This window comes from Tachyglossus aculeatus, chromosome 11, assembly GCF_015852505.1.
Source record: "Tachyglossus aculeatus isolate mTacAcu1 chromosome 11, mTacAcu1.pri, whole genome shotgun sequence".
NCBI lineage: Eukaryota > Metazoa > Chordata > Mammalia > Monotremata > Tachyglossidae > Tachyglossus > Tachyglossus aculeatus.
Genome location: NC_052076.1, coordinates 12,126,646 through 12,149,162, shown reverse-complemented (window position 1 = coordinate 12,149,162; position 22,517 = coordinate 12,126,646). Strand labels below are relative to the sequence as shown.

General features: G+C 50.5%; 1 protein-coding gene across 1 annotated transcript; it reads left to right on the top strand.

Moving 5' to 3' along the window:
* Positions 1-450: 450 nt before the first annotated feature.
* KCNJ5 (potassium inwardly rectifying channel subfamily J member 5) lies at positions 451-21,951 on the top strand. The gene is made up of 3 exons (XM_038754884.1): positions 451-505; positions 18,552-19,495; positions 20,955-21,951. Exons 2-3 carry the CDS (start codon positions 18,559-18,561, stop codon positions 21,263-21,265), a joined length of 1,248 nt encoding a protein of 415 aa, XP_038610812.1. The 5' UTR covers positions 451-505; positions 18,552-18,558; the 3' UTR covers positions 21,266-21,951.
* The last annotated feature ends 566 nt before the right edge of the window (positions 21,952-22,517 follow it).

The following is a 22,517-nucleotide window of genomic DNA, read 5'->3' as shown; positions in this document are numbered from 1 at the left end:
GGGGCTGGGGGCTGAGGCTGGGGGCCGGGGCCAGGGGCCGGCAGGGGACTGATGGCCAGGGGTTCACCTTCCAGGACATTCAGGTCTCCTCTCCCCGGCCTCCCCCTACCGCCTCGACCCCCAGTCCTTCTCCCCCGGATCCTCCGGATCTCATCCCCCGGGCCCCCTCCTCCGGCCGCCCCCAGCCCCTCCCCGGGCCTCGCTGGCGGGCTGATGGAGCCCCGGGGAGGGTCGGGGTCACGTGTTCCGTCCGGCTCCCGCCCCGCCCCCCTGGCCCGCCCCCTCCCCCGTAAATAGCGGGATTAGCGGGGATCCCGCGGGGAGGGGCAGGGGGTTTGGGGGGCGCTCATGGCCTAGACGGACCGGGGTCTGGGGTCTTCGGTGATGGGTGGGCGGTGCTGGGGGGGGCCCCGGGGAGCGGCGGGCGGCGGCGGCGCAGCCCCTCCAGGCCCCGGGCCCGCATAACTTGGCTCCCGCACCGCGACAGCAGCCACACTTGCAACAAGTAAGTCTCTCTCGGCTTCTTCCCCCCGTCCCCACTATCCTCATCTCCTCCTCCTGCCTTTGCCCTCCTTTTCCTCCCTCCTCCTCTTCCTTCTTTCCCCCCTCCTTTCCCCCCTCCTTTTCCCCCTCCTCCTTTCCCCCGTCCTCCTTTTCCCTCTCCTTTTCCCCTCTCCTTTCCCCCTCTCCTCCTTTCCCCCTCCTCCTTCCCCCTTCTCCTCCTTTCCCCTTCTCCTCCTTTCCCCCCTCCTACTTCCCCCCTCCTACTTCCCCCCTCCTACTTTTCCCCCTCTCCTTCTTTTCCCCCTCCTCCCTTCCTGCCTCCTCCCTTCCCCCTCCTTCCCCCCCCTTCCCCCCCGTTTTTCCCCCTCCTTTCCCCCTCCCTCCTTTCCCCCTCCCTCCTTTTCCCCCTCCTCCTATCCCCCCTCCTTTCCCCCCTCCTCTCCCTCCCCCTCCTCTTCCCACTCCCCTTCCTCCTTCCCGCGCCCCTCTCCTCTCCTCCCCCCCACCCCTTCCTCTGTCCCGCGAAGACGAGAGCCGGAGTGGCCCCGGAGGGTGAGGTGCTATCCCGAGCCAGGCGGGCCGGGTAACTCAGCTCCGGCAGAGGCCGGGGGTCCCCGGGCACAGGATGGGCTCCCGGGGTCAAAGATTCAACCACCGCCCCTGCGGACGGGTCCCCCTTCCTCCCTTGGCTGTCTGGCTGGCCTGCCCATCACCCGGGCTCTAGAGACTACCTTTGGAATAGCCAGTCTGGGTGCCTTGGGGGAAGCAGGCGGCTGGAGTCCAGCCGGTCTGTTCCACAAAGGGGTATTTCTCTCCCTCCCAGTGACTCCCGTGCTTCTCCTCCGATTGGAAACGTCCCAAGGAGTGGGGTGAAACTCTTCTTCTGCCCAGGCTGCCCTGGATCCACCCTCGGGGGCTGGAACCACCCCAGTATCCACTGGCCCCTTTTCTGCTCAGGGTGCGCTGGTCACCAGACTCCAGCCAGAGAGTGCCCGGGGTTTAAGGCCTGAGGATGTAGCTGAGTACCAGACCAGGGACCCAGACCCACTGCTTCCGTTCCTTTTCTTAGAAGTGGCTTCCTCCTCCCTCCTCTTCCCCAGCCCCCACTCCTCCTTTGCCTCTCTTTGCCCATTCTACTCTTTCTTCCTTTCCCTCCTTTCTTCCATCCTTTGTCCCCCTTCCTCCCTTCCTCTCCCCATCCATCCTTCGAATCTGTAAGCTTCTTGTGGGCAGGGATACCTACACCGTTGTGTTGCACTCTCCTAAATGCTTAGTACAATGCTCTGCACACTGTAGGTGCTCAATAAATACCATTGATTCTCTTTCCTCTTCCCTCCTTTCACCTTCTTTCCCCCCTACTGTCCCTCTGCCTCCTCTCCCGTTTCTCCCTTTTCCCAATCTTCCTCTTTCCTTTCCTCCCTTCTTCTCCTCCCTCCTTCTTCTTCCTCCCCTGGCCCTGCCCTCCTCCTCTCCTTCACTAAGCTGTCTTCCCACATGGCTCTCTGAGTGACTGTTTCATTTTAAAAGCGCTCCTGCTCCCGCTGAGTGCCTCTGTGAGTTTGGAGGTTCAAGCCTCCTTCTCCATTGTTCTTAAAGCCACCACTACACTTGTGGAAAAACATCAGAGGTTAATACCACAGAATCATGATCAGTTGACTCTGGTCTTTGCCCTTCTTCCCTGGAAAACCATTATCATCCTCATCCCTAGTTTACCAAGGTGAAATAGTTCAGTCATCTTTATTGAGCCTTCTCTTTGTGCAGAGCACTGTACCAAGTGTTTGGGAAAGTACAGTACAACCAAGTTCGTATACATGTTCCCTGCCCACAGTGAAGAGCTGAAAACAGAAAGGTTCAACCAACTGCCCCAGGTAGCACAGCAAAAGATTCACAGCCAGGCTTCAGGCTGTGGGCTCTGGGCCCGCCTGCCAGAATGCCTCTGCTGCCCTTGTCATATCTCCCAAGGCTCTGGAGTGGTTTCAGGAAGCAGTCCAGGACTTCCATATGGATGTCTCTGAGAATGGGGTTGGGGAAGAGGGGCTGATAGGACTGGGGAGACAAAGTCCCAGGTGACGCATAACCAAACCCAGAGACCTATCTCCCAAACCTGGCACCTGAGTCACCTGCAAGGAGCCACATGGGTGGATTTGGCCTCCATCTCCCCTCTCTGGCCCTGGTGGGGGCTAGTGAGCATGGTAGGGAAAAAGGTTAAGCACACTGCCTTCAAATAAGGGGCCCTGGGCAAGGGCCTGCTAGGACCACCTTCCCGGCCTCAGACCCATGAACATTTACTGAAGTAGAAAAGTGGCTGAAAAGAGCACCCATGCAGCAGAGACTTTATTAGCCAATCATTCACTTTTATAGCCTTGCTATCTTCAGCAGCCAGAGCTTAGATCCCAACAGGTACCCTACCTTGAGCCAAGCCCATTGCAAGAGGAGGAGCCAGGTCAAGTATCCAAGCAAATTAAACTAGGTGAAATAACATATGTTCGAAGCCTCCTCTGACAGAGCAGGAAGGGGTGTGTCTAAGTGATAGTCTGCCCAGCTAGGCTGTAAGCTCCTTGAATGCAGGAGTTGTGTCTATTCATTCTACTCCATGTGCTTAGTACAGTGCTCTGAAACCAGTAGGTGCTCAGTCAATGCTACTAGATTGTAAGATCTTTGAGAGCAAAGCTCCTGTACACTAACTATTGTTCTCTTCCCAAGTGCTTAGGATCTGGGTTCTAACCCCAGCTCTGCCATTTACCTACTATGTGACCTTGGGCAAGTCACTGTACTTCTCTGTGCCTCAGTTTCCTTAAGTGCAAGTGGGGGATTCAATACTTGATCTCCCTCCTACTTGACTGTGAGACCCATGTGAGACCTGATTATCTTGTATCTTCCCCAGTGTTTATTACAGTGCTTGGCACAGTGCTTAACAAATAATACAGTGATTATTAGTAAGGCTCTCAAAAATGCTCCTGACTGGAAGCAGGGAGGTGAATTAGCCCACAGGGTGGACTTTTTCATAGTCTCTCAACCCAACTTGGGGGTGGGTGCTGGTCTGAGCTGGGGCCCTGACCATGGGAAAATGGCATTTTGAATCAAGGACTCCTTGGTCTGATTTCTCCCCATGACCTGGTCTTCCCTCCCAGCAGCGTGGCTCAGTGGAAAGAGCACAGGCTTGGGAGTCAGAGGTCATGGGTCCTAATCCTGGCTCTGCCACTGGTCAGCTGTGTGACTTTGGGCAAAGTCACTTCACTTCTCTGTGCCTCAGTTCCCTGATCTGTAAAATGGGGATTAAGAATGTTAGCCCCACGTTGAACAACCTGATTACCTTGTATCCCCTCCCAGTGCTTAGAATAGTGCTTCGCACATAGAAAGCACTTAACAAAGACCATCACTGAGCAAGGACTGTGACTCTGCCTTCCGTTGCCAAGATGCAGACTCACTCTCCTAGCCCGCTGGATTGGGGACCAGAGCCTCAAAATCACGAACCTGGAATTCCTTTTTCTCCCAGCCACAGCCCCTGCTCCAGGAAGAAGTTGCCTGAAGACACCCCCACCCCCTCCTCCACCCATGCCCCTGACACTTCTCCTTCCCTTCCTAGCAGCAGACACCATCCTTAGGCTTCTGACACTTTCAGAACATTTAAAGTAGAATGGTAAAGTCTCAGGGCTAGAAGGGTCCTTGTGAGGCCACCTGGTCCAACCTCCTGTCTCTAGGAAGGTCAATGACTAAATCATCTAAGTCAAATTGTTCCCCAGTCTTCCTTTATGTAGCCCAAGGAAGTACTGAAGAATTGCTGGAGTGATCAGAGCGTCTGCGATTGGCATTCTGGGAAGGCTTGGGGAGGAAGCTGGGCTTCTAGTAGGGAGGAAGGGTCCATGGTTTGGTCCAGAGCAGAGGGGTAGTAGAGGTCAGGTGGGCAGGGTTCAGGCAACATTGGGCAGGATTGACTCTTGCCTCTACTCTACCAGGAACTCTGGGTCCATGGAGCATGTGTGACTATGGCATGTTACAATCCCATAGCCCCCAAGGGGCATACCAGAAGGCTACCTCAGCCGCCCCCAGCTAGTCTAACAACCAGCCTGCCTCCAGGGCCAGGGAGGTTATCAGGGCCAGCTTCGGGCCACAGAAAGCCATCTGCCACCCCTGGCTTTCCACATGACACTATGGCCGTCTCTGTGGCTGGTGTGCCAGGCGACCGACAGGGTGTGGTGTGAAGGCACCCTGCACAAATTGGCCCAAACCCCCAAACCTAGAGTGACCCTCTGGGGAGACCCTGACCCCACCATTCCCCCACAGCTCCAGAGCTGGGGCGGTAACCACTGGGACCCCACTCCTGCTTCCCGCACAGGCATAGGGGGAGAGGGGGAGAGGGCTTTCATTCTTCACATCTCCCCCATCTCATTCATAGCATCTGGTTTCTCCTCCCTCTCTTCTCTCTCCCCTTCAGTCTCTCACTGTCTCTCTTTTTGCCTCTTCCTCTCAGTACATCTATCTGTTTCTGCCTCTCTGTATTTATCTCTGTCTTACTCTGCCTCTCACTATCTCTATCTCTCTGACTCTCTATCTCTTTCTGTTTATCTGTTTCTCTCTGTCCCTCTTTCAACCTCTCTCTCTCTCTCTCTCTCTCTCTCTCTCTCTCTCTATCACTTTCTGCCTCTGACTCTGTCTCTCTTCTTTGTCTGCTCTCCATCTCTAACTCCCTGTCTCTCCCTTTCTGTGTCTCTCTCTCCCTGTCTGCTTCTTGAGTCTGTTTAGAGTTGTGTGTGCAGCCCGCCCCCACATTCTCCCTGCGCTATGCTGCCAGAGATTCTGCTTTATAGCCATGCAGCTCCCACTTCCACGGCCCATCTTTATTGCCTGCGTGAACATGGTGCTCGTAAAAGAGAGAGAGAGACAGAGAGCAAGAGAAGCAGTGCTGAGAGGCAGACCAGCGCAGCCACACAATGGGGGCTTTCCTTCGTTGTTGGTGATAAACTCAGGCCTGCCCTGTTCCTCCCCCAGCCCAGACACAGCCCCACCCCCTCCTCTGGCCCAGGCTGGCACTGCCCTAATTCTCTGCACTTCATTTAGTAGCCCACAGTCCTTATCTCTCCTATCATCACCCCGACCCACTCCATTCTCTCCTCCTGCCTGGCCAACCCCTGGGACCCATTCTCATCTGGTAACACTCCAGACCTCGACCAACTGAGACAGTGCTTAGAACAGTGCTTTGCACATAGTAAGCACTTAACAAATGCCATCATTATTATTACAAGGAAACTGAGGACCGGGGTGATGGGTGGCTTATGGCACCATGCTCTAGTCCCCAAACCAGGCCCAAATGCCCAGACACTCTGATGGCCAGAATCTCTGGGGAAGAGTTATACTAAGATGAAATGAGGAAGCAAAGTCTAGCTGATCTCTTCCTCTCCTGGTGCATCTGGTTCTGCCTTATTAGTCTCTCTCCTTCCTTCCCACTTTCCCCCTCGCATTTTCACTTCCTCCCCCTGCTTCTCCCTTTCCTCAAACACCACCACCCCCGCCCACCACCCTCCCTTTCACCTATTCTGCTTGGCAAATTGACATCAGCAAAGGAAATCTGTCCATTGGGGTGGAGTGAGGCAGGAAACCATTTATACATTCTGATTTAATTATTAAATCCCTTCATTATTTCATTCTTAATATGTGCCTATAAGGCAGTATTAAAATGGAACCAAGGTATCATAGTTTCCACCTCTTCTCGAGGGTCACTGCCAGAGAGCATGAGGCAAATATGGCCAAGGGTTCACATATCCCCAAAATGCACAACCAAAGGCATCACCTGATATTTTGGCACTTATCTCCTGATAATGATAATCTTAACAATGAAAATAATGAGGAGGAGGGAGAGAAGGAGAATTAGTATATTAACAATAATAGTAATCAAGAGGAAGAGAAGGAATATTAGTAGAAGTGGGTGTCAAACTATCCTGACAGCTCTCATGGACAGAACCCACACAATTAAGGGCAAGGAAACAGTAAATACTCCCTGCTGTATTGGAAGGAAACTTTGTTCTTGGAATTCCCTTCCCCCTCCACGTCTAGCAGACCACCCTTCTCCCTCTCTTCAAGACCCTTTCTCCTCAATCAATCAGTGGTATTTATTGATTGCTGACTATATGCAGACCACTGTACCTAGGACCTTGGGAGAGTACAACACAATAGAGTAGGTAGACAGGATCCAGAGCACTATACTAAGGCCTTGGGAGAGTACAGTACAGTGGTAAACATAATCCCTGCCCACAAGGAATTTACAGGCTAGAGGTCTTCCCTGATTAACTCTCATCTTCCCACCCTTTTTCCCCTTCCAAATGCCACTTGAACATTGCCAGTGACCCAAATACTAGAGCACTTCCTCCACCACCCAGGATTTGAGAACATCTTTAATCTCTGCTGCTCCTTCTTTTCGTTTTGTATTTTGATGTTGTTTCCTCCTGCATGTGATGTATTTTATTGTCTGCCTCCCCTGCTAGATTGTAAGCTTCTTGAGGGCAGGGATCATGTCTCCTACTTTATTGTACTCTCCCAAGCTCTTAGTACAGACTCAACACAAAATAGGCACTCAATAAATACTACTGATTGATTGATCGATTGATAAGAAAAAAAAGTCCAGAGAACTCCAATCTCCTCTCCTGGTGAGGTGTAGCCGGACAGACTGGTGGGACTCTGTGACATTTAATTACGCAAGAAAAAGTCAAAAGACAGTAGAGCTGTTCAGTATATTTTTTCTCCATGGAGACTCTGTAAACTACTTTTTTCCCTGGCCAGACAAGTAGCCTCTCTCAGAGATAAGGGGGACACTCAAGGAGAATTTGTGCCCAAGTGACTCTCATTTAGACTTGTTCACATTGACCTCCAAATACTATGCAGAACAGCCAAACTTTTGTGTGTGCATTTTGTCCAGAGTATAAACTCTCTGAAAGAGCAAACTCCAAATCTTCTTGCAGTTCTTTCAGATGAGCCCTATCTTTTCTCCCCTCCCTACAACCTCAAGCCTTTAGGGAAACTGTTCAGTCTTCCTCTCTATGTGTTTCTGGATGTGTTTTGAGGCCTTTCCAAGAATCATAATCCCAAGGGGTTAAGCCAGTGGGCTGCTACAGGAACCCAGACTTTTCTGATGCTGAGAAGCAATGCATCTGGTTTTACTGCTTCCCTAATCTGGGGATGGGGAGGGTCTGAGGGGCTGGGGATGAGCAAAGGCACAGTCCAAACAAGCCTTCAATTATCCTGGTTGTGTCAGCTCCTTGAACCTCATGAAGGCTACAGAATTGCTCATAGGATACCAGGGAGCCAGACTGCCCCTCTGGGTCCCTGATTCCTCACTTCATTCATTCACTTGTATTTCTTGAGTGCTTACTGTGTGCAGAGCACTGTACTAAGTGAATCAAGCAGTGCTAGTCGTGGAGCCTTACTAGGTATGGAGCACTGCACTTTGTGATTGGGAAAATACAATACAATAGAACTAACTGGTGCACAAATTCCCCGTCCCTAAGGAGTCTAGTGGAGGATCTTACAGTCTAGTTTACAATCCTTCTAATCTGAAGGCAGGGGTGTCCAGTCTGCTGATTGTACGCTGATTTGAAAGTCTTTTAATGGCTTTGCTGATCTGCAGTTTGTTGGTTTGTACCAGCTTTGACACCATCAATCAATCAATCAGTCATACTTACTGAATGCTTACTATGTGCAGGGCATTATACTAGGTGCTTGGGAGAGTTCAGTAGAGCTAGTTGCCATGATCTCTGCCCTCCAATGTAACAGGGAATACAGATAGTCAATCAATCAGTAGTACTTATTGAACACTTTGTGCAGGGCATTGTACTAAATGCTTGGGAGAGTAGAAGAGAGTTAGAGGCCATGATCCCAGCCCTCATAAAGCCTACAATCTAGTGGGGGAGACAGACACTGAAGGATATTACAGATAGGAAGAGGAAGTAATCAAGTGTAGACTACAGGTAGTTAAGTGGTAAGGGAGTTGGAGATGAGGGCACAGGCCCACATTGATAGCGACATGTTCATAAGAAGCAAACCAATCTCTTTTTCAGCTAGTGAATGGCGTTCATGTGGAATCAGTTATTGACCATGTGGCTCACCCAAAAATAGCAGCAGCTTCAAGAGGGGTTGGAATAAATTCATGACCCCTGGTGAGATAATACACCATGAGACTGGATTAATTAGGGCATTTATTAAGTGCTTATTATTTCTAATGGTATTTTTAAGCACTTACTATGTTCCAGGCACTAGACAAAACACTGGGGTAGATACAAGATAATTGGGTTGGACATAGTCCCTGCCTCACACGGGGCTCACAGTCTTAATCCCCATTTTACAGATGAGGGAACTGAGGCAAAGAGAAGTTAAGTGACTTGGCCAAGATCACAATGCCAAGTGCTGAGATAGCTAGAAAGAATTCAGATTGGGCACAGTCCCTGTCCCCCATTCTGAAAGATAGGCAGAACAAATATCTTTTCCCCACTTACAGATGAGGAAACAGAGGCAGAGGGAGGTAAAGTGACTTGTCTAGGATCACGTAGCAGGCCAGTGGCAGAGAGAAACTGTAACCCTGGTCTCCTGCCTCTCAATGCAGAGTTGTTCCATTAGGCAGTACTGACAAGGCCCTCAACCATCTCATGGTTCCTCTAAGCATCCTGTTGCCACTGTTAGAGTCAGGACACTGGGCTGGATGGTCTATGGATCTGGGTCAGAACTGATCCTTGCTCATAGTCTATGCTCTTACTTTGTGCAAAGCTTTAAGAACCAGACCCTTACCTGCTAGGAGTCCCTGTTCCCTGGGCTCACACACAGCCCGACACTCGAGAGTTGACAATTTCAGCTTTTTCATTGTTTTTCTGGATGACCATGGACAGAGTCTTGACCTCTCTGGGCTTCTCTGGTCCTGTCTTCCTGGTGAAGTCACCAACCTAGCATTCTTCTTGGAGAGATGGCAAGGAGTGTGGAACGAAGGTGGTTGTGAATTCACCATCAGACTAGGGGGAGGAGTAAGTGTGAGACATGAAATTGAGGTCTCCATCTCCCCTCCCACTCCATCTCCATTTCCACAGCCACATTCAGTCATGAGTGCTAGTGCCCTTAATCACTTCAGACCTCACAGTTCCTCCCCTCACAGCATCCAGGAGTTTCTGGGAACAGCTGGGAGTAAGTAACAGGGGGCAGCTGGGAATGACAGGGAGAAGCAGGATGTGGCAGGGAGTGACTGGGAGTAAGTGGAAGCAAAAGGAATGGCTGAGAACGACTGGGGGCAGCTGAGAGTGCATGGGGAACATCAGGGAATTCAATCATATTTATAGAGCACTTACTGTGTACAGAGCACTGTACTAAGCGCTTGCGAAGTACAAGTTGGCAACATATAGAGACGGTCCCTACCCAACAGCGGGCTCACGGTCTAGAAGGGGGAGACAGACAACAAAACAAAACATATTAACAAAATAAAATAAATAGAATAAATATGTACAAATAAAATCGAGTAATAAATACATACAAACATATATACAGGTGCTGTGGGGAGGGAAAGGAGGTAAGGCGGGGGGATGGGGAGCGGGAGGATGGGTAGAGGGAGGAGGGGGAGAGGAAGGAGGGGGCTTAGTCTGGGAAAGCCTCCTGGAGGAGGTGAGCTCTCAGTAGGACTTTGATGGGAGGAAGAGAGCTAGCTTGGTGGATGTGCGGAGGGCGGGCATTCCAGGCCAGGGGGATGTTGAGGGCTGGGGGTCGACGGTGGGACAGGCGAGAACAAGGCACAGTGAGGAGATTAGCGGCAGAGGAGTGGAGGGTGCAGGCTGGGCTGGAGAAGGAGAGGAGGGAGGTGAGGTAGGAGGGGGTGAGGGGATGGACAGCCTTGAAGCCAAGGGTGAGGAGTTTTTGCCTGATGCGTAGGTTGATTGGTAGCCACTGAAGATTTTTGAGGAGGGGAGTAACATGCCCAGAGTGTTTCTGCACAAAGACGATCTGGGCAGCGGCGTGAAGTATGGATTGAATTGGGGAGAGACAGGAGGATGGGAGATTGGAGAGGAGGCTGATGCAGTCATCCCAGAGAATGACTGGGAGCAGCGGGGAATGGCTGGAAGTACTAGAAGCTTCTGGGAGGAGGGAAAGCAATGACAGTAAATGTCAAGCCAGAAGGCTGCCTACATGGCTCTCCACCCCTTTGACCTCTGGACTCCTGCCAGGGTGAACCATCCCCCGACTCCCCCTGCTTCTGGTGCCCTTCCGATAACAGGGCCCTCGAGGGTGGGCTGAGGAGAGAGCCTCCCTCTGTCACTGCCCATCTTGCCCATATATGGACACATTTCCAGGCACTGCTCAAGCATCTGAGCTAGGAGAAGGACAGTGACGCTCCCCTGGAGGAAAGAAAATCAGGCAAATGGCAGAGAAGGCAGTCTCAGCTAGTGGCAGAAAGTACCTCAATTATTATTATTATTTTAGTGCCTTGTTTCCCTCACCAGATTGTCAGGTCCTTGAGGGCAGGCATCGGGTCTACTAACTCTATTGCCCTCTCTCAGGTGCTTCGTACAGTGCACTGCACAGGGTGAGTGTCCAAACAATACTACCAATTGATTGATGGAAGCAGGGGCTACAGCTAGAATGATCACTGACGGCCCTTGTGGATATTGGACAAGGAGTCACAGGTGATGTCATGTGTGCCTCAGTGCACACCTAATGTAATACGATGACATCATACACACGGCTTGACAGAAGTCCATCTGAAGTCTCCAGATCCCAGAGACAGCATGGTCTGGTCGATAGAGCATGGGTCCATGAGTCTGAGGACCTGGGCTTTAATCCCATCTCTGCCACTTTCCTGCTTTGTGACCTTGGGCAAGTCACTATATTTCTCTGAGCTTCAGTTTCCCCAACTGTAAAACAGGGATTCAATAGCTATTCTCCCTCCTATTTAGACTGTGAGCGCCATGTGGGTTAAGGACTGCATCTGACCTATCAACTTGTATCTACCTCAGTGCTTAGAAAAGTGCTTGACACATAGTAAGTCCTTAACAAATACCATCACTACTGTTATTATTACAAGGTAATCAGGTTGGACACAGAGCCTTTCCCACATGAGGCTCACAATCAACATAGGAAGAATCAGCAATTGACCTAGTGGAAAGAGGCCAGACATGAGAGTCAGAGGACCTGGGTTCTAATTCTGGCTCTGCCTCTTGCCTGCTTTGTGACCTTGGGCAAATCATTTCACTTCTCTGTGCCTCAGTTTCCTCATCTGTAAAATGGGGATTCAATTCCTCTTTTCCCTCCTACCTAAAACTGTGAGCCCCTCGTGGGACAGGGAAGGGAGAAAGTTCAAACTGAGGGAACAGGGTGAGCCAGGGGTTGGAGTCAATGAGTAAGCACAGTATGAAGGCTAACAGTGAAAAGTAGCAGTGAGCACTTTCCCAGACTCCCCGTTTGGCATAAATACAGGTAGGCTCTGTGCATCTGTTTATGTAAAAAGCCTGTCTGGTAGTACCCATAAATATGCATAAATAAAGTGCACATGAATGAATGATATCTGCATAGATAAATTCATTTCTGTTCACCTGGGAAAATGTTCAGATGACTTCCTAAGATCTCTGCCTTTCACAAATTCACCCAATCCCAAATAGAAGATTGTGGGGTTCAGTTAAAATTAGCAATAGGGCAAGGAATTTCTTAAGGAAACAGCACCAGTTCAAAAACCAACACTAACTTTCCTCTTATTGTACCCTTTGTATTGTTCTTTACTTAATGCAGTTCTCTCCCCTGGGTGGTCTTAACTGTAGGCTTAGGTTCTGTCTGCTTCTATGGAAGGACATTAATGAGACCTGATTTATTAGTGAGCTAATTAGGAGCTAGTACTTTCTGGCACAGTTCAGGAGGGAGGGGTTGGGAATCGGGAATTGAAGGAGTGGGGCCAGACCTCATCTCTCTGAAGCCTTTCTGAAATCATATCTTCTCCAAGAAGCCTTCCTTGATTAATCTCTCCTCTGTCTGTTTTATATCCCCTCAAATGCTACTTTGGCCTTTCTTCATTGCCTAAGGACTTGAGGTAAAGATCTTTATACTTGATTGCTTCTGTTATCTGTAATTTATATTAGTATCTGTTTCCTTCTAGATTGTCAGCTCCTTGAGGGCAGGGGCCATGTCTACTAACCCTCTTGCCTTGTCCCAAGCACTTAGTACAGTGCTCTGCACACAGTAAATGCCCAAATAATGCTATTGATTGATTGACAGAAGTAGGGGCTGCAGCTAGAGTGGCCACTGACAGCCCTTGCAGATATTGGACAAAGAGATACAGGTGACATCATAGTACCTCACTGCACATGTGACATGACACGAGGACATCATATTTACTGCTCTGCAGAAGTCTGTCCAAATTCACCAGATCCCAGAGGCAGCATGGCCTGGTGCAAAGAGCCCAGATCCTGGTCCCGGCTCTGCCACGTCACTGCTGAGTCATCTTGGTCCAGTCACATATTCTCTCTGGGCCTCAGTTTCTTCATCTGTAAAAAATAATAATAATAAGTGTGGTATTTAAGTGCTTACTATGTGTCAGGCACTATACTAGGCACCGGGGTGGATCTAAGCAAATCGGGTTGGGAGGAGTCCCTGTCCCACACAGGGCTCACAGTCTCAATCCCCGTTTTACAGATGAGGTAACTGAGGCCCAGAGAAGTGAAGTGACTTGTCCAAGATCACACAGCTCACAGACAAGTGACTGAGGCAGGATTAGAACCCAGGTTCTGCTGACTCCCAGGTCCATGGTCTATCCACTAGGCAAATCACTTCACGTCTCTGGGCCTCAGTTACCTCTTCTGTAAAAGTGGGATTGAGACTTTGAGCTTCATGTGGGACAAGAATTTGGGACATCCAACCTGATGATCTTGTATCTACCCCAGTGCTAGTACAGTGCCTGGGATATAGTAAGCACTTAATCAATACCATTAGGAAAAAAATCATTATTTTATGACTGTGATCTTTCGGGGCAAGCTCTGACCCCAACCCCTCCTTTGAATCACAGCCTTTGAATTCCCTTCCTAGGGTCCTGTGAACATAGTCCCTGAGGGGTGGGGGAGATGTTTAGTACAATTCTATCAAGGAATAGGCCTGCTGGGAGTGGTGAGGAGACAGAGGACTGTTCCCACTAGCCTAATAGGCTGTCGCTTCTGCTGTTGGTTTATTGTTCGTGCTGCATTTTCCCGGTTATTTCTTTCCCTGTGTGCCCATTGTCAATTTCCCCATTCAGATTGTGAGCACTCTGCTACCACATCCAAAGTGCCTTGGAACTCTCCTCCTATCTGTCCCAGCCCCTCTCACAGTTTCCCACACAAAGCAAGCACTTAAAAAAAATGTCGAATGATGATGGTGGTTATAACAATATCATGCTGTTGAGTTTGTGAAGGCAAGGATGAATTGCTATAGAATTGCATTCTCCTGAGGGCTTCCTGATTAGATTCATTCATTCAGCCAGTCAGTCATCCAGGGGAGGTCTAAGGGAGGTTGGTATCCAAAACGATGCTTGTGACATGATCACTTCATGCTGCAGCCTGAGGTGACACACCTGATGTTATATGGCCAGCCAATGCAAGAATTGAAGTGTCATTGGCAAAACCAGGAGCTTTGGAGGTGGAGCTGTTTGTAAGACACACGAGCTCATCAGTAAAATTTTCACCACCTCTTTGAGAACTTTAAAATATTTCCCCAAACAGCCCTTAAAATCTCAGTGGGTGCAGCTTGCTTTGTGGGGCCCTGGGGGATGGGGGGGTAGGGGGGAAGAGTGGGAAAGGAGGAGGGAAGCCAGGTGCTGTGGAAGGGCTCTGCCAGGAGTTGGCATTTGCAAAACCTTGTCAGGAAGTGAGGAAGTCGGTGTCGAGAGCAAGGCTATTGCTAAGGTAACCGAACCCTCTCCATGCCTGGGTTAATAGACTAATTCAGCCCCTTGAATTATCCTCGGAAACAAAATGGATTCTGCTTCTGTTCCCCTGGTTTCCAGCACAACAAAACCTGGGCGAGACTGCGTTATCAACCCTTTCAATCAGTCCATCAACCTTTAGTATTATTCGAGCAACTATTGTGTGGAGAGTGCTTTATTAAGTTCTTAGGAGAATACAAGGAGCTTAAAATCTAGAAGGGGAGACCGACTTTAAAATACATTACAGGTAGAGAACAGGTTATTTGACTTTGTAGGGGGAACACCTCAGGATCCTCAGTTTTAAATAGAAGTTTTGAAGGAAAGAAGCAGCATGATCTAGTGGACAGAACACAGACCTGTGTTCCTATCCCAGCTCCACCACTTGCCTGCTGTGTGACCTTGGGAAATTAACTTAGTTTCTCTGGGCAAGATACCTATTTTTAGATTGTGAGACCCCTCCCGCCCCTCCCAAGGGACAGAGATTGTGTATAATTCCTACCTGTATATTTTTCCCACCTCTTGATATAGTCCTCTGCACACAGTTAGTGCTTCATAAATTCTATGATTACTACTACTACTACTGTTCTTCCTCTCCTTTAGACTGTGAGCCCATATGGGATAGAGACCGTGTCCAATTTGCTTATATTGTACCTCCCTCAGCATTTTGAATAGAGCTTGGCACGTTATTATTCATTATAAGGGACCAGCGCTCTCTCTCTCTCTCTCTCTTTCTCTCTCTGTCTCTCTCTCTCATCTGGGAGGGCACAGCCTTGGGGGTTTGTACCAGGCAAGAGACCTGAATGATAATAATAATAATAATGATGATGATAATAATAATAATAATAATAATAATAATGATAATAATAATAGTGGCATTTGTTAAGCACTTAGTATGTGCCAAGTACTGTTCTAAGCACTGGAGAGGTTACAAGGTGATCAGGTTGTCCCACGGGGGGGCTCACAGTCTTAATCCCCATTTTACAGATGAGGTAACTGAGGCACAGAGAAGTTCAGTGGCTTGCCCAAGGTCACACAGCTGACAAGTGGTGGAGTCGGGATTAGAACCGGGAGTCGGGATCACAACGTAATAACCATGATGTCAAGCACCTTTTTGAGCACTGGGGTAGATAGAAGATACTCAGATTGGATGCAGTCCCTGTCCTACACAAAGCTCTAAATCTAAAAGGTAGTAGGAGCAGGCATCATCTCCCCCTTAGGGTTCACGGTCGGGGAGGTAGGGAAGACGGGGATTTTATCCTCATTTTACAGTTGAGGGAACTGAAGTGTAGAGTGGTTAAGTGACTTGCACAAGGTCACGCAGAAGACCAGGAGCTGAGCTGGAATTAAAACCAAGGTCTCCTGATGCCAAGTCCCATGAACTTTCCAATAGACCAGGCTGACTCCCTTTTCTGGAGGCTGGAATCCACCAATGCAGATTCAGAGAAGTCATAGTGCTTGTGGGGGATGAAGAGGAGCATCTGGCCAGGAGGGAGAGTGACCACACTTGGGAAATCCAAACCTTTCTCATTTTTTTCCTTTTTTACAGCATCTGTTAAGCACTTATTATATGCCAGGCACTGTAGTAAGTGCTGGGGTAGATTCAGGCTAATCAGGTTGGACACAGTCCTGTCTCACATGGGGCTCACAGTCTTAATCCCCGTTTTTACAGATGAGGTAGCTGAGGTCCAGAGAAGTGAAGTGACTTGCCTAAGGTCACATAGCAGACAAATGGAGGATCCAGGATTGGAACCCAAGTCCTTCTGACTCCCAGGCCTGTGCTCTATCCACTAGGGCACACTGCTTCTTTCTCCAAGGGGGTCTCCAAGCATCAGACTGCAAGATGTTGGAGAAGGAGGTTGTTGGGGGGATGTCTGCCCTCTAAATCGGCCTGGGAGAGGCTGCCTTAGGACCCTATGGACCTGAAAGGAGGAATTAGATTGAGTCAGAAAGTCTGGTCCAACCAATCGATCAATCAGTCAATCAGCCAACAGTATTTGCTGAGCACTGTGCCACTTGTACTAAACCCTTGGGAAAGTAAAATAGAGTTAGCAGATATAATCCCTGCCTTCAAGGAGCTTACACTCTAGAGGGGAAGACAAAAGCTAAAGGAAATTTCAGGAAGTAAGCAAATATAAAGCTATGTATGTTAATACTATTATTGGTGGTTAGTGGGGGTGAGTTCCCCAGGGGTTCAAAACCTGGTTCCAATTCCACTCTGACAGTTCCCCAAGGAAAGGATAAGAAAGGATGGAGCCCCGTTTGAAAAACCCAGCCTGTCCCAGAGGGGGCAAGTGAGGCCTAGTTCTTAGAGTATGGGGTGAGGAAGTGGGGGGTCTGGGTTCTAATCCTGGTTCTGCCACGAGCCTGCTCTGCAAACTTGGGCAAGTCATTTAACCCCACTGAGCCGCCATTCCCTCGTCTGTCAAATGGAGATAAGATGCTGGTTCTCCCTTCCTTCTTAGACTGGGAATTCCTTTCAGGACTGGGACTATGTTGGACCTGATTTATCCTAGTTCTTGGCTAAAGGTAGGTGTTTTAATGAAGCCCTTGGTCATAAAATAATATTTGGAATTAAGGTTAACTCAGGATCCAGATTTCTCTAACAGGAACAGGAGGGATCTGGGGAGCTGAGTGGAGGAAGGACATAGAACAGTATAAGGGGCAGGGTCCTGGCTGTGGGCTTTGGGGGCACATCCCAAACATGGGGTTCACAGCCCTATTCTGTCTCACTTATCTTGTTTGCTGTCAGGTGGAGGGCAGAGAGAGTGAGCGACATTAAAAGAAAGGGAAAACCTGCAGTGAATTGACTTGGTGCCAACAGCCAGGACCTGAAGTTCATCATGCTATCACCCTCTCTGAGTTAATCTTTAAACCATGGGGGAGAGGGCTGACTCCTTCCTTCTCCCTCCTTCCCCCAAGCTGATTCCACAGCCCCAAGTCACTCGTTGAACCCACTCTGCTAGGACCAACCAGTTGCTATTTCTTACTTCTGAGTAGAATGCTTACTGCTCAATGGTTGGGCTTTCTGAAGGGAGGTCAACAGGGATGAACTGGGGGATGCAGCCATCAAGGGAAGCCTGCTCATGAAACTGATAAAGAGGATTCTTTAAATGCCAGAGGCAGCTTTAAATGGGGCTGAACCTTCGCTCACATCTTGAAGGAGGCAGCTACCTTTAGCATGATTTACAACTGAGATCCCCTCCTACCCATCTCCTTGTCAGGAGTGGGTGGCCCCTCCTGAAGGCACCTGGAAGGCAGTGGAATCCAGTGGATAAGGGCATGAGACCGGAGGAGTCAGGAGACCCGAGTTCTGGTGCTGGTCCCTGTACTTCTGTGTGACCTCAGGCAAGACATTGAACCTTTCTGGGCCTCAGTTTTCTCATCTGTGAAATGGGAAGAGCACAGGCCCAGGAGTTAGGAGACCCAGGTTCAAATCCCAGCTCACCATTTGCCCACCGTGAGACCTCGGGCAATTCACTTAACTGCTCTATGCCTCCTTTTCCTCCTCTGAAAAATGTGTGCTCTCATCTCCCTCACTGTTAGACTGTGGGACCCATGTGTGCCTGATCCTATCATTCAATTGTATTTATCGCTTACTACGTGCAGGGCACTGTACTAAGTGCTTGGGAGACTACAATATGTCAATATAACAGATACATTCCCTGCCCATAATGAGCTTAAAGTTTAGATTGTAGTGTATCTACCCCAGTGCTTGGGATGCATTAAGAGCTCAACAAATATCACTACTGGTCCCAGTTGAGAGAACGAGTTCTGGAGGCCAGCCCAGTATATGCTCCAGGGAAGGAGAACCAGCCTCAGCCATGCTCTACCTGTAGTGTGGCTTAGTGGAAAGAGCACAGGCCTGGGAATCAAAAGGACCTGGTTTATAATCCTGGCTCCTCCACAATTCTGCTCTATGACCTTAGGCAAGTCAGTACTTCTCTGGGCCTCAGTTATCTCATCTGTCAAATGGGTATGAAGGCAGTGAGCATGAGGGACAGGGACTGTGTCCAACCTGATTGACTTGTATCTACCCCAGCGCTTAGAACAGTGTTTGGCACATAATAAGTGCTTAACAAGTACCATAACTATTATTATTATTATTATTATCATTATTATCACCCCTCCACCGCTCCCAAACTAGCCCACCCATGGCTGGAGACTCTAGAATCCCAATGAACCAGGACATGGAGATTGGAGCCACTCCACGGGATTCCAAGAAGATTCCCAAGCAGGCGCGCGATGATGGCCCCATCCCTACAGACAAAACCCGGCTCCTGGCGGAAGCCAAGAAGCCCCGCCAGCGCTACATGGAGAAGAGTGGCAAGTGCAATGTGCACCATGGCAATGTCCAGGAAACCTACCGCTACCTGAGCGACCTCTTCACCACCCTGGTGGACCTCAAGTGGCGTTTCAACCTCCTCGTCTTCACCCTGGTTTACACCGTGACCTGGCTGTTCTTCGGCCTGATGTGGTGGCTCATCGCCTATGTCCGGGGCGACCTGGACCATGTCGGGGACGTGGACTGGGTCCCCTGTGTGGAGAACCTCGGCGGCTTTGTCTCCGCCTTCCTGTTCTCCATCGAGACGGAGACCACCATCGGCTATGGCTTCAGGGTCATCACGGAGAAGTGTCCTGAGGGGATCATCCTCCTGTTGGTTCAGGCCATCCTGGGCTCCATTGTCAATGCCTTCATGGTGGGCTGCATGTTCGTCAAGATCAGCCAGCCCAAGAAGAGGGCGGAGACTCTAATGTTCTCCCACCACGCAGTCATCTCCCTGAGGGATGATAAGCTGTGCCTAATGTTCCGCGTGGGTGACCTGCGGAATTCCCACATCGTGGAGGCCTCCATCCGGGCCAAGCTGATCCAATCTCGGCAGACCAAGGAAGGGGAGTTCATCCCCCTGAACCAGATGGACATCAACGTGGGCTTCGACACGGGGGATGATAGACTCTTTCTCGTGTCGCCACTCATCATCTCCCATGAGATCAACGAGAAGAGCCCCTTCTGGGAGATGTCCCGTGCCCGGCTGCAGCAGGAGGAGTTTGAGGTGGTCGTCATTCTCGAGGGGATGGTGGAAGCCACAGGTGAGGTCTATAGGGCTCAGGAGGGCGTGGGGTGATCATGGGGCAAGCTCTAGCCATGGGCCAAGCACTGAGCCCTAGGCAAACCCTGAGCATGGGGCAAGTGCCAAGCATGGTGCAAACACCAAGCATGGGGCAGACACTAAGTATGGGACAAGTGCTGAGCATAGCGCAAACACTGAACATAGGGCAAATGCTGCATGGAGCAAGCACTGAGAACGGGGCAAACATTGAGCATGGAGCAAACGCTGAGCATGGGGCAAGCACTGAGCATAGGGACAAGTGCTAAACATGGACAAGGACTGAGCATGGGACAAACACTTCTATTTCTCCTTCACCCCTCCCACTTTCTCCTTCTTTGCTTCATTTTCTCCTTCCCTCCTCCACTTCTCCTTCACCCATTCACTCAATCTTCAGGTCTTTCCTCTTTTTGCTGAGATCAAGGACCAGGGACCTTGTTTTTAGCTCTTAAGGCTAGCAGAATGCTCTGTTTCAGCAACCAGTATAGCACTCTGCACACGGTAGGCATTCACTGCAGTGCTCTATAGGCAGTCAGTCAATAAGTGGTATTTATTACTTCCTGGGTTCAGAGCACTTTACTAAGCACTTGGGAAAATACAACAGAGTTGATAGGCATGTTCCCTGCCCTTAAGGAGCTTATAGTCAAGAGGGGAAAACAGACATTAAAATAAATTTCAGCTGCGGACATAACTGCTACTGGCCTGAGGGTGGTGAGACTATTAAATGTTTAAAGGGGACAGATCCAAGTGCATAGGCAAGGCAGGAGGGAGTAGGGGAAATGAGGACTTAGGGTAGGCCTCTTGGAAGAGATGTGATTTTAGTAAGGCAAAGCCATAGGTGCTCAGTAAGGTGTTGTGCACACTGAAGGCACAGTGCTGTTAACATTACAGATGCACAGTACAGTGCTCTGCACATTTAAGACACTCAGTACAGTGCTGTAAACAGTATAAGTCCTCAGTCCTGTGCTCTGTACACTGAAGGCACTCAGTACAATGCTTAAGCATTATAGGTGCTCAGTACAGTTCTCTGCATACTGAAGGCACTCAGTACAGTGCTGGCGATACTATGGATGCTCAGTACTGTGCTCTGCACACTGAAGGCACTCAGGCTACTGCTCTGAATGCTCCAAGCACTCAGTAACTGTGCTTTGCACTCAATGTGTGCTGTGTTCTCTGGGGCTGCAGAAGGGCAGTGGCCAAAAAGCCCCCCCCAACCTCCAGCCTGTTCAGCCACTGCTGGGGGTGGGGGCCAGGAGAACAATCCATTGATCGATCAATCTATGTCTTGGGCTGCCAGACTCTGGCCCCTGGGGCTTGTGGGGGGGGGCGGGGGGCGGAGGGAGCTCAGATGTCCATGTTTGTGGGCGGTCCAGGCAGAGCCCCTCAGGACCGGGGAAGAGGGAGTGGGGGTGAGCTGACATGGTGCCCCCCCTGTGCCCCAGGCATGACGTGCCAGGCACGCAGCTCATACATGGACTCGGAAGTGCTGTGGGGACACCGCTTCACACCTGTGCTCACCCGGGAGAAGGGCTTCTACGAGGTCGACTACAACAGCTTTCATGCCACCTACGAGACCCGCACACCCACCTGTTGTGCCAAGGAGCTGGCTGAGGCCCGACGGGAGGGGCGGCCCCCCCAGCAGCTCCCCAGCACCACCCTGCTGGGCGGCTGGGCCACTGGGGATGGAGTCCAAGAGGCTGAGGGGGAAGGATCTGGGGACACCCCCGATGGAGAGGCAGATGGCTCTGCCTGATGCCCAGATGCCAGAGGGACTGACCACTCACCATCCGCCCCCCAGTGGGGCCCAGCTCCTCTCCACTCGGGGATACCCACTGCCTCCCTGGCACCTTCTGGGTGAGGCGGCCTCATCAAACGGCTCAGGTTCAGGGATGGTGGCGTCCCAGCTTTGCCCCATCCAGGGCCAGTCCTCCCAGGAATTACAGGAAGATATCCCGCCCCTCTCCCCTTGTCCTCTCAAGTTTCCATCCCCCCAGGTGGTGCCCAGAGGTTGGGAGCTGTGAGAACTCTGTGACATAAAAGCGCTGTGATTTTCTGCCTTACTGGTGTGGCCTCTGCAGCCCCGGCCCTGGAGCCAGTCCCTGTCCTGGTGCCCTGACGGGGGAAACTGAGGGATGCCCTGGCTCCAAGGGGCCTCTTGAGGGAGGTGGACTGGGCATGGAGGGCCCACCACGTGGAGTGGCATTGTCCTGCGAGGCCTCTCGACAACTGGAAACTTTGCTGTTGGCTTTGCAGGAAGTGGAGCAAATGTGGAGGCTGGAGGGTGAGGACCTCATTCTCCACCTGGGCAACCGAGACTGTGGTAGGCAGCACTCGGGCCTCTGCCCACCCGGCGTCTCATCAGCAGCATCCAGCTCCCGACCTTCTAGACTGTGAGCCCACTGTTGGGTAGGGACCGTCTCTACGTGTTGCCAACTTGTACTTCCCAAGCGCTTAGTACAGTGCTCTGCACACAGTAAGCGCTCAATAAATACAATTGATTATTTGATTGACCTCCCACCAACCACACCTGGCTCCCGCAGCTCTCGTGGGGCCGGGGAGGAGGGAAGGCCTCCAGCCTGGGAAGCTCTTCCCTGGGCCGAGGTCCTGATCCCAGCACTGCCATTTACCTGCTGTGTGACCTTAGGAAAGTCAATTAACCTCTCTGTGGCTCAGTTTCCTCATCTGTGAAGTGGGGATCTAAGTACCTAGTCTCCCTCCCCTTTAGACTATGAGCCTCATTTGGGACAGGGTCTGTAGCCTACTTGATTTGTCTTGTATCTGCCCCAGCACTTAGTACAGTGCTTGGCACACAGTAAGTGTTTAATAATCATTTATTATTAATATTATTATTATTATCTTCCCCCAAAGGATCTCAAAGCATTTTAATTAACTGCTGGTCCCTTCTCACCCAACTGGCAGCAGGGATGGTGTCTGGGGGCCTCTGAAACAGGCTGGAGGAGAGAGGGGTTCAGTAGTCCCAGAAGGAGCACCAGAACAAGGAGGTG

Excerpts from the sequence above, each read along its gene's own strand:
- KCNJ5 (XM_038754884.1), top strand. The coding sequence starts at position 18,559 with ATGGCTGGAGACTCTAGAATCCCAATGAACCAGGACATGGAGATTGGA. Across the intron at positions 19,496-20,954 it reads GGGGATGGTGGAAGCCACAG|GCATGACGTGCCAGGCACGC; the intron begins GTGAGGTCTATA and ends CCTGTGCCCCAG.